Source organism: Ranitomeya variabilis, chromosome 1 (assembly GCF_051348905.1).
Source record: "Ranitomeya variabilis isolate aRanVar5 chromosome 1, aRanVar5.hap1, whole genome shotgun sequence".
Taxonomy (NCBI): domain Eukaryota; kingdom Metazoa; phylum Chordata; class Amphibia; order Anura; family Dendrobatidae; genus Ranitomeya; species Ranitomeya variabilis.
Window position 1 is genome coordinate 776,207,366 of NC_135232.1, and position 12,036 is coordinate 776,219,401.

At 45.1% G+C, this 12,036-nt stretch overlaps 1 protein-coding gene across 8 annotated transcripts in view; it reads right to left on the reverse strand.

The window, feature by feature from the left end:
- The window catches only part of TCF3 (transcription factor 3), a 131,605-nt gene that overhangs the window by 55,999 nt on the left and 63,570 nt on the right, over positions 1–12,036 (reverse strand). For all 8 annotated transcript variants that reach the window (XM_077272203.1, XM_077272183.1, XM_077272154.1 and 5 more), the window contains 3 exons: positions 8,253–8,326; positions 8,000–8,096; positions 5,972–6,036 (listed from right to left, as the gene is read on the reverse strand). In XM_077272203.1, the coding sequence (XP_077128318.1) occupies positions 5,972–6,036; positions 8,000–8,096; positions 8,253–8,326 (236 nt within the window). The remainder of the gene's footprint in view (positions 1–5,971; positions 6,037–7,999; positions 8,097–8,252; positions 8,327–12,036) is intronic.

Here is a 12,036-nt window from a genome sequence, read left to right on the forward strand (position 1 = left end):
AATGAACATGCTGCTTTTACCGCGATGCGTTTTTTTCGCGGAAAAAAAAAGGCATCATGTGCACAAAAATTGCAGAATGCATTCTAAATGATAGGATGCATATGTATGTGTTTTTATAGCGTTTTTATCGTGAAAAAAAGCGAAAAAACCTGAACGTGTGCACATACCCTGACAACACGTGATAAATAATGCTATTCTATTTATTTTTTTTAAAAAATGGCATCCAACTTGGAATAATTTTCCAGTTGTTCTGTACATTACATGGCAAAATGAACGATAGAACACAAAACTACACCTCGTCCCACAGAAAGCAAGCCCTCATACAAAAACGATGGAATAATAAAGCTATAGCGCTTGGAGTGGAGGCTTTAATAGAATAGTTTTGTAAAATCCCTTAAACAAGGATGGAATTGGCAATGGTGATCTTTATTTTGAAGTAAAAAGATGGTTTCTTTAGTAGGAACCCTAAAAAGGTAAAGAACTATTTTGGCCTCCACAAATTTGCAGAACAGCAGCTACTAGGTTGTTGTACGACATGTATAGCATTTGCTTTTCTTGGAAGCCTATATAAGCTGCTTTCACATGCATGTTTAATCTGTGTTTTTTTATGGATTGAACAAATGACAGCTTATGGGGCTGTTCAGAAGTGAATATCTGAGACATGTCTAATTTTGATACTAGCCCAATATCAAAATCACTTACTCAAGTCCAAGTGTCAGTGAAAAACTTGAAAAACACACTACTGGCATCCCAAGACTGACGAAGGGTAAACTGGATTTTTCCATTATTTTTTTTTTAAATTTATGCCTTTATTATAAAATGAGTGATTATCTAGATACTGAAAAACTGAAGTTTAATCTTGGCGCACCTGTGCTCGATGAGCTGCGACTAGTGTTGAGCGACACCGTCCGATACTTGAAAGTATCGGTATCGGAAAGTATCGGCCGATACCGGCAAAGTATCGGATCCAATCCGATACCGATACCCGATACCAATACAAGTCAATGGGACTCAAGTATCGGACGGTATTCCTGATGGTTCCCAGGGTCTGAAGGAGAGGAAACTCTCCTTCAGACCCTGGGATCCATATAAATGTGTAAAATAAAGAATTAAAATAAAAAATATTGCTATACTCACCTGTCCGACGCAGCCTGGACCTCAGCGAGGGAACCGGCAGCGTTGTTTGTTTAAAATTCGCGCTTTTACTTGGTTACGTGAAGTCCCGGCTTGTGATTGGTCAGGGCGGCCATGTTGCCGGGACGCGGACCAATCACAGCAAGCCGTGACGAAATTACATCACGGCTTGCTGTGATTGGTCCGCGTCCCGGCAACATGGCCGCCATTAACCAATCACAAGCCGTGACGTCATGGGAGGCTGGACACGCGCGCATTTTAAAATGGGAGCGTGTCCAGCCTCCCGTGACGTCCCGGCTTGTGATTGGTTGCGGCGCGGTCAACCAATCACAAGCCGGGAGGCTGGACACGCGCGCATTTTAAAATGCGTTTTAAAATGCGCGCGTGTCCAAATTGTACACTTATTTATATGTATACAGAAGTATGATGTTTTCAACCCTGTAGTTTGGCTTAGCTTGGCACTTTTTGATGTATTGCGAGGCTCAGGTCTTGATTGTGAGCTTGGTACACACTTGTGATTGGTTGACCGCGCCGCAACCAATCACAAGCCGGGACGTCACGGGAGGCTGGACACGCGCCCATTTTAAAATGCGCGCGTGTCCAGCCTCCCGTGACGTCCCGGCTTGTGATTGGTTGCATCGCGGTCAACCAATCACAAGCCGGGAGGCTGGACGCGCGCATTTTAAAATGTGCGCGTGTCCAGCCTCCCGTGACGTCACGGCTTGTGATTGGTCGCGGCGGCCATGTTGCCGGGACGCGGACCAATCACAGCAAGCCGTGACGTAATTTCAGGTCCTGCAGGATTTTAAAATTACGTTCCGGCGTTGTGATTGGTCCGCGTCCCGGCAACATGGCCGCCGCGACCAATCACAAGCCGGGACGTCACGGGAGGCTGGACACGCGCGCATTTTAAAATGTGCGCGTGTCCAGCCTCCCGTGACGTCCCGGCTTGTGATTGGTTACGTCGCCCATGTGACCACGACGCGCCCAATCACAACGCCGGAACGTAATTTTAAAATCCTGCAAGGACCTGAAATTACGTCACGGCTTGCTGTGATTGGTCCGCGTCCCGGCAACATGGCCGCCGCGACCAATCACAAGCCGGGACTTCACGTAACCAAGTAAACGCGCAAATTTTAAACAAACAACGCTGCCGGTTCCCTCGCTGAGGTCCGGGCTGCGTCGGAGAGGTGAGTATAGCAATATTTTTTATTTTAATTCTCTCTTTTACACATTATTACATTAATGTTGTTTCGATACCCGATACCCGATACCACAAAAGTATCGGATCTCGGTATCGGAATTCCGATACAGCAAGTATCGGCCGATACCTGATACTTGCAGTATCGGAATGCTCAACACTAGCTGCGACTCATCCCAACACTTTGGTGATATCATCCCACAGGGATGTGACTGACAAGCCAGCGTGTGCTGGTAGAGCAGAAGAGGGACAACTTGCTCTCCTCCTCCCTGCATTCCCCTGTGGGCTTGCTACCAGCGAAATGTAAAGATGAGAGACAGCGTTCCCAAACTAGTCCATGTATAGGAGCACTAGGACAACCCCTTCTTAAACTAAATGTCTGGCCCTAATAAAATAATAAAGCTTATACTCGCCTCCGATCCAGCGGTGTCGGCACTAGCTCTCCCTGGGGCTCTAGTGCGGTGTTGTGTCACGTGATGCCCGGCGCCCAATCAGCGCTGGTGTCACTGTCCCCACCTTTGGACAAACTGAACATGAAGAGGAAGTCCGGGAGATCAGCTGCATCAATGGATTCCTCTTCATGTTCAGTTTGTCCGAAGGCGGGGACAGTGACGCCAGCGCCGATTGGGCACCAGGGTCACATGTCACAACATCACATCACAGCCCTGGGGAGAGTGAGTGCCGACATCGAGGGAATGGCGCCGGCACTGGATGTAGGTATAGGCTTTATTATTTTAATCGGGGGCCGGACATTTAGTTTAAGAAGGGGATGTCCTAGTAGTGGACAACCCCTTTAACCTTCTGTTTTGCAGTAAATACATAACTTCAATAGTACTTAGGAGGCTGAAGTAGCTTTTAGCACATTGTGGGGGTAATTCTGAAATATTTTATATAGATATTTTGAGTATTCTTTTCCAGATGCAGCAATACTGAATATACCTATTTTTATTTCATTTACTTTTACATGAAAATAAAGAGGGTGACTTAATTGTTGTTAAATGTTTAACATTTTAAAAACCAACTTTTTTTTTTTCATAAGGGACTTGAACTTTACAATTGCAATATATAGTGAAAAACATGGTCTTCTGTTGCTTCGCCTTAACAAGAGTGACAAGATAGAGTTGGGGGTCTTCGGAATACTCCCCCTGCCATTGCAACCCATTAACCAATGGACACCCCACCATGGTTGCTTCATTTAAATGCCAGTGACAGGCAGCCGAATTTAGGTGATTAAATAGCAAGATCCAATCACTGACATTCAACGCAGGAGCTTGCTGTATAGCACAGCCAGCACCTACCCTATTTGGGATGGGAAGGGGTTAAATAAATTGCCACCAGATGTCAAATAAAATTCCCTGAGAAGTGATAAAAAACAGACAAAAAAGAAATAACACACAGAAACACAGATTATTTCTTAGTGTGGTAGTAGTGTGACGGTAGACAGAGCACACATACTGCAGGGGCTGATGATTGGGGGGTGCAAAAAGCCTGACCAATTTCATATTGTCAATTGTAAGGATAGGCCACCAATGTACTGACCCCAGAAATACCCTTTAGGCAATGAGAATCTAAAATTAGTACTCAAGATTTTACATTTAAATATTCTGCATGGTAACGCTTGACCAAAAGGTAGAACATAAAAGCCCTAGTTTAGCAGAATCCTCCAATTACTGCAGATCTCAAAATTCCCCATATTTCCATCTCCACTGCCATCTAAAAGGGTGGCCCCACACAGTTTTATTTTAGATAAACACTGAGGTTTTTATGCCATTTAAATCAAGTTTTAAACAGTAGTTTTTTGTTGATTCATGCAATTTTTGCTATTAGTCTAATGGTGCAGACGGTATTATTTACCTATATGGTTGCTTGAAGTAGAAAGTATTTCAATTTTAAAGATTGTTTAAAGCACCACTAACAGGTTGTTTTTTTTCAGAGCTGGCGCTTTTTAAGTATAAGCCCCCTGCGCCGGTGATTCGCCATCTCGTGAGCACAGCTTCCGACAGCCGGAAATCAGAAGTTTTGCTCACAAGCTTTCAATACAAGACTATGAGAGGCAGAACAAGGCTCTCATAGACTTGTATTGAAAAGTGACCTCTGACGCGCTTCAGCATACACTGGAGCGCGTCAGCAGCGCACTTTTCACAGGAGATGGACCAGAGAGGCAGGGAAACCGATTAAGGGCTGTCCCACACGTCCAGATAGTTCCGGTACCGGAAACAATCGGTACCGGAATTATCCGTGTCAGTGTGCCCCTGCGTTTCTGGTGAACATCAGTGTGGCACACGTGTGCCGCCCGTGTGCCCACTGGGTACCACACGCACCGTGCTGGGTACCACACGTACTACCAGCATCTGGTGCTGAATCCGCAATTCATATGTACCCTGCAGCAGCGTTTGCTGCAGAGAAAATATGAATAATATTGTTCAAAATAAAGATCTATGTGTCCCCCGCCCTCCCACCCGCCGTGCGCGCCCCCCCCCCGCTGTTCTGAAAATACTCACCCGCTCCCTCGTTGGCTGTCGCTGCTTCCTGGTCTGGCCCCATCTTCTCCTGTATGCGGTCATGTGGGGCCGCTCATTTACAGTCATGAATAGGCGGCTCCACCCCTATGGGAGGTGGAGCCACATATTCATGACTCCTACTGTATGCGGTCACGTGGGGCCGACGATTAGAGTCATGAATATGTGGCTCCACCTCCCATAGGGGTGGAGCCGCCTATTCATGACTGTAAATGAGCGGCCCCACATGACCGCATACAGTAGAAGGGGAGGCCAGCACAGAACACTGCGAGGGAGGCGGGTGAGTATTTTCAGAACAGCGGGGGGGCGCACAGGGGGTGGGAGGGCGGCCGACACATAGATCTTTATTTTAAACACTATTATTCATATTTTCTCTGCAGCAAACGCTACTGCAGGGAACATATGAATCGCGGATTCAGCACCAGTGGGGGGGACAGCGCTTACTGTAGCGCTGTCTCCTGCACGCCACACGGACTGCAAACGGAGAAGGTCCGTGTGTGGTCCGTGTTTTACACGGACCCATTGACTTTAATGGGTCCGTGTAATACGTGTGCTCCCACGAACACTGACATGTCTCCGTGTTTGGCACACGGAGACACGGTCCGCAAAAAATCAATGACATCTGCACAGATGCATTGATTTTTATGGGTCTACGTGTGTCAGTGTCTCCGGTACGTGAGGAAACTGTCACCTCACGTACCGGAGCCACTGACGTGTGAAACCGGCCTAAGGCGGCAGAAGCCGAGCATATCTCGGGGGCAGGGGACTTACATTTAAAGCATCACTCCGGTAGTGAGTGCAATAAAAAAAAAATTGCTGGAGTGGTGTCACACTACTCTGACAGAATTCTATGCAAGCTGATTTACACAATAGAATGTTTCACTTTGTCAACTACAGGCACCTCCCCCATTATGTTCACATGGTAGTCAAAAATAAGAAATAAATAAAAAAAGATAGTGTTTGCAATGATTCTCTCAAATCCATGGGGGGAGTCAGCAGGTCCATCCTGTATGAATTCACACCAAGGTGGAAAACTGAACATGTTTTTTTTATTTTATTTCTTGCTGTATTTTTTCTGCTACACATACACAAACAAAAGCATGTACATAATCAATACCTGGTTCATTCCAGGCATTCCGGGATCTCTGCCAAATGTAGTGTACGATGGTCGTTCATTTTTTCCTGAAAAACATAGCACATCATACATTCTAAAAGTTTGAAAATAAGGTCATCTCACAACGACTAAAATGTCTTACACTGTAGAAAAACAAGAAACAAAAACAATAAATTGCATTTTTGAACTTGTGCAACCAGTTGCAGTTTTCTTCAAACTGTAAGAAAGATAAAAATAGGCAAAAAAAAAAAATTGTTTATAGATTTATAACGTACAGGCGATGAATGAGCACTACGCTTATTGTGAAATGCTTTTTATTCATGCTTAAAAATAATTGGTTTTTGACAGCACATCATCCTGTGTAAACAGGTTATCGTACTGGTGATTCTTCGGTGTGCATGGAAATGTGGCCAGCCTGACTATCGAATTGCTTACATATAGCGACGGTCATTTAACGTCTGGGGGAAATGCAGCTCAAGTTGTAGGGGATATTTTCTTTTCATCCTAAGAAGTGCACCTTTTCCCAGCCTCTTGGTTGTCAAAGGGCCATGTGCTTCTCATGATCGACAGTTCGGACCAATGTAAAGACTGCATTGCTGGATTGGCTCTCAAATGCTGCTAGCAAGGGGACTGAAGCTGGCTGGGTAAAGCAATCAAGCCAACTTTAGAGCAGCACTTGCAGGCTGTATAGAAAAGAGCTTGCAAGTGTGCACCCTTGCTTAGGAAACGGTCCACCTCTGAACACCGGCAGAGGTGGTCGGCGACCTAGGCAACAAACAGTACAAAATAGACTTAAAAATCTTCCCAGTCTTGTGAACGGAAATATTTTTTTAATAATAGGGAAATTGCAAGCACTTTGTTATTTTCCTATTTTCAGAAATTGAGTTAAATTCTTCAAGTGTCCCATCAGAACAACCTTGACACGATTACTGGACTTCTTTATGATACAAGGTCATAAAAAAAGCCAATATTGACAGACCACAATGACAGAGGAGACGCATTCCAAGCCGGTCTTGTCCATATTTTAATGAGTGGTAAGAATCCAAATTCATGAGGTCTACACTATTGTATGTAAATGCAGCTGACTGTTCTGTGTGGCTAAAGGTACCTTCACACTGAACAACTTTCCAACGAGAACGACAACGATCCGTGACGTTGCAGCGTCCTGGATAGCGATATCGTTGTGTTTGACACGCAGCAGCGATCAGGATCCTGCTGTGACATCGTTGGTCGGAGCTAGAAGGCCAGCACCTTATTTCGTCGTTAGGTCGGTGTGTATCGTTGTGTTTTGACAGCAAAAGCCATGATGCCTGCAATGTTTTACAATGGTAACCAGGGTAAATATCGGGTTACTAAGCGCAGGGCCGCGCTTAGTAACCCGATATTTACCCTGGTTACCATTGTAAAAGCAAAAAAAAAACCACTACATACTCACCTTCTGATGTCTGTAACGTCCCCCGCCGGCGGCTTCCCTGCACTGAATGTGTCAGCGCCGGCCGTAAAGCAGAGCACAGCGGTGACGTCACCGCTGTTACTGCCGGCGCCGCTGACACATTCAGTGCAGGGAAACCGCCGACGGGAGACGTGACAGAAATCAGAAGGTGAGTATGTAATGTTTTGGTTTTTTTTTACTTTTACAATGGTAACCCAGGGTAAATATCGGGTTACTATGCGCGGCCCTGCACTTAGTAACCCGATGTTTACCCTGGTTACCCGGGTGCTGCAGGGGGACTTCGGCATCGTTGAAGACAGTTTCAACGATGCTGAAGTCGTTCCCCTGATCGTTGGTCGCTGGAGAGAGCTGTGTGACAGCTCCCCAGCGACCCTGCAGCGATCGGCTCGTTGTCTATATCGCTGCAGCGTCGCTGAGTGTGACGGTACCCCAAGAGCTTTATGAGTCACCTAAAGGGAGACACATTTGTATCCTTGTTATTGGGCACTGTTACTAAGTACGTTCATGTTTAGGCCAACAATGGGACACACTTCTGTATTTTGAAAATAAGATAAGTTGTTCGCAGTCAACAAACTTACCAGCAAGTCCTGAGGACAGGAAGGTGGTAGATGACAAACTGCCTTCATGTGATGGTAGGTCCCTGTGTTCCCCATAATGACTGGTGTCGCCATAGCCCTGAGGGTACAAAACCAGCAATCTGCACAGATATCCAATTTAACTATCGGCACATGTATTTTATTGCATAGAATATGAAGCCAAGAGCATTTTATTAGTTTATACGCATCGCCACCAGTTATATATGTCGTGTGCAATCCAAAGATGTCCACTTACTCTGCTCTGGTCAAATGAGGATCCATTATGGTCATTTGTTGCCCAAGACCCAGAGCCAGTTCTTTCTTCTATACCTGAAAGGAAAAACAGACTGCAATTAAAGTACTCCTCTATGGGACACAAAAACACAAGTTTTCAGTTTTTAAACTATAGCTTAGTTGGCTCCAATTTAGAGAATCTCAAGCTGGAAGAAAAGAGAATATAAACTGTTGATATGCTGTTAACCTGCAGCTAAAACCATTATTGGCTTGTCCTTAAAATAAAATATATATCATGAATAGCAAAAACTCAACAGCATTTTTTTTTTAAATAACTTTCTATACAGTCATCGTCCAACCAAAAAGTCTCCTTTGCCCTGAAGCCCGTTTTCACCTTCCTGACCAGACCAATTTTTTCAATTCTGACCACGGTCACTTCATGTGGTAAAAAAATATATTTAGAATTGAGAGTCCTCAGTGGTTGATACCTTTTAATGGCTAACTGAAAAGATGGTAACAAATTGCAAGCTTTCGAGACTACACAGATCTCTTCATCAGGCATAGACTAATAGAAATTCTGAAGAATCACATTTATACACCACACAGCACAGATTCTTCAGAATTTCTTTTAGTCTATGCCTGATGAAGAGACCTGTGTAGTCTCGAAAGCTTGCAGTTTACCATCTTTTCAGTTAGCCATTAAAAGGTATCAACCACTGAGGACTTAATTCTAAATATATACCGTATTTTCCGGCGTATAAGACGACTTTTTAACCCCTCAAAATCTTCTTAAAAGTCGGGGGTTGTCTTATACGCCAGGTACAGATAAAATGTGCATATGGTGGGTGGGGGGGAGTGGTCCCGATGACTAAGGCAGGGGGCGTCTCACAGTAAAGTGTGAGTGGAGTATATCCCATTACCTCATTGCGGCAGCGTGGGGGTCTCTGTGCTGGGAGCGGCAGCTCCTCTTCGTGCCGTGGGTGCTCTGTGCTGTGGGGCGGCGGCGCATCTTCTTGCAGCATCGGGGCTCCTCCGGCATCTCCTCCAGGCCCGGAGGCACCGGCAGCCCCATTGCTGTGATGCGGTGGCCTCCGGGAAAATGGCCGCTGCTCAGATTCAGATCTCGTCTCCCGAGATCTCGGGAGACAAGATCTGAATCTGAGCATGCGCCGCCCACAGCGGCCATTTTCCCGGAGGCCACCGCATCGCAGCCTCCGGGAAAATGGCCGCTCCTCAGATTCAGATCTCGTCTCCCGAGATCTCGGGAGACGAGATCTGAATCTGAGCAGCGGCCATTTTCCCGAAGGCCACCGCATCACAGCAATGGGGCTGCCGGACTGCCTCCGGGCCTGGAGAAGATGCCGGAGAAGCCCCGACGCTGCAAGAAGATGCGCCGCCGCCCCACAGCACAGAGCACCCACGGCACGAAGAGGAGCTGCCGCTCCCAGCACAGAGACCCCCACGCTGCCGCAATGAGGTAATAGGGGGATATACTCCACTCACACTTTACTGTGAGACGCCCCCTCTCTTCGTCATCGGGACCACTCCCCACACCAAAAGGCACATATTCACCGGCCCTATAAGATGACATACGGAGTATAAGACGACCCCTGACTTAAGAAGATTTTATATTTTAACTGGAAAAGTTAGGGGGGGGGGTCGTCTTATACGCCCAGTCGTCTTATATGCCGGAAAATACGGTATATTTTTTTTATCAACTGGCTAACTCGGTATAAATATATATATATCTTTCATGGGGTAATAACTCTACAACGCTCATATGGATCCACTAATTCTGAGATTGTTATAAGGATCCCACTGATTCGGAGTTTTTTTTCTTCACATATAATACGGTACTTTATCATAGTGGTAAATTTTGTTCAACACGACTTGCTGTTATTTGCGAAAATATCAGAAATATTCAAACTTTTCATCTTTATGCCCCTAAATCAGAGTTTTGTCATATAAACTAGTTAAACAACATTTACCACACTTCTACTTTACATCAAAACAATTGAAATTTTTTTTGTTAGGAAGTCAGAAGGGTTAAAAGTTGACAAGCAATTTCTAATTTATCCAACATTTTTTTTTAAGATATCACATTACATTTGAATCAACTTTGAGAGGTCTATATGACAGAAAATACCCAAAAGTGACACCATTGTAAAAGCTACACCCCTGAAAGGGCTCAGAACCACATTCAAGAAAACTCTTCAGGTGTTTCACAGGAACTGAAGCAATGCTAAAGTAAATAATCATTTCACTTTTTTTCGAAAATTTTACTCTACCCATTTTTTTTTTTTATTATTTACAAGGGTAACAGGTGAAATTGGACCCCAAAAATTGTTGTGGAATTTCTCAAGAGTATGCAAATACCCTTATGTAGGGGGGAACCACTATGCAGGAGCATGGCAGGGTTCGCAAGGCTTTTTGAATGCAAAATTGGCTGGCATCGAGAGCAGATGCCATGTTGCGTTTGGAGAGCCCCTGGATGTGCCTAAACAGTGGAAACCCCCCACAAGTGACACCATTTTGGAAACTACACACCTCAAGGAATTTATCTAGATGCATAGTTATAGTAATGATAACAATGCTTTTGGTTTTACTAGTGTATGAATTTATAATGTGGTGTTATGCATAAGTTGTGCCAAGTACATCAGATTATAAAAGTGTGTTATGTCAACAGCGTGAAAACAAATGTTATGAATTTGTGGATGTGTGGTACTCTTTGAAGCAATCTTTAATGGTAAGGCCAGGTTTCACAATGGTAAAGTGTGTCTTTTCAGATTCCCCTCTTGGAGCACACACAGCACCTTTTTTGTGATCTTCCCTTCATTGCCGTTTGGGGAACCTTTGCTGGAAAATGTTGACCCCAGACAATACAGACACCAACCGTTTCAGAAGTACTGGGACTCTCACTTTCCTGAGTGACATTAGGACCTTGATGAATACCTCCTGAAACTGAAGGAAGGTTCCCGTAATGCCTGCAGATTGAAACAGCACAAATGCATTGTACAGTGTCATCTGCACAAAGCGCATGGCCAATTTTCTGTACCGTACTTTAACCTTTTCGATTGCCAATGTACGGTTTTAGGACCTGATCTGAGAGATATAATCCCCCCACGTACTTATTGTAATCAAAATATACCATGTGGCTTTGGGAATTGTGTGTGGTACTTCGGGAAGTGACAAGAAGGCTGTTGTCATGGAGTATGTTGGTCAACATAAGGACATCCCTCTGGTCCTTATACTTAGCAACAATATATATTGGTGGTCACATTGGGCAGCTGCTGAATAAGGGCAACAGCAGAGCCCAATTAGCGGCTTAAGGAGGCCTCTCTGATTTTTTTCGCATGGTGCAGCATGCAACTATGACAGAGAGGGTCTTGAAGAGTGGCATGCTGGTGTAAAACTTGTCTATCCAGAGGAGACAACCCTCATCTAGCAGTTGATGCAGCAATTCCCACATAATTTTCCCACTCGTCCCCAGGACGGGGTTGTGTGTGTGAGTGTGCGAGTCAATCTGAATTACCTTCCCTTCATAGACCCTAAGGGTATGTGCACACGTTGCGGATTTTTCTGCGGATCCGCAGCGGATTGGCCGCTGCGGATTCGCAGCTGTTTTCCATAAGTTTACAGTACCATGTAAACCTAGGGAAAACAAAATCCGCAGTGCACATGCATGTCAATTCTTTGTCCGCAGCGGTTTACACCTGCTCCATAATAGGAATCCGCAGGTGTAAAACTGCAGGTGGAATCCGCACAAAATCCGCAAAGAATTGCGGTAAATCCACAGTGCGGTTTAC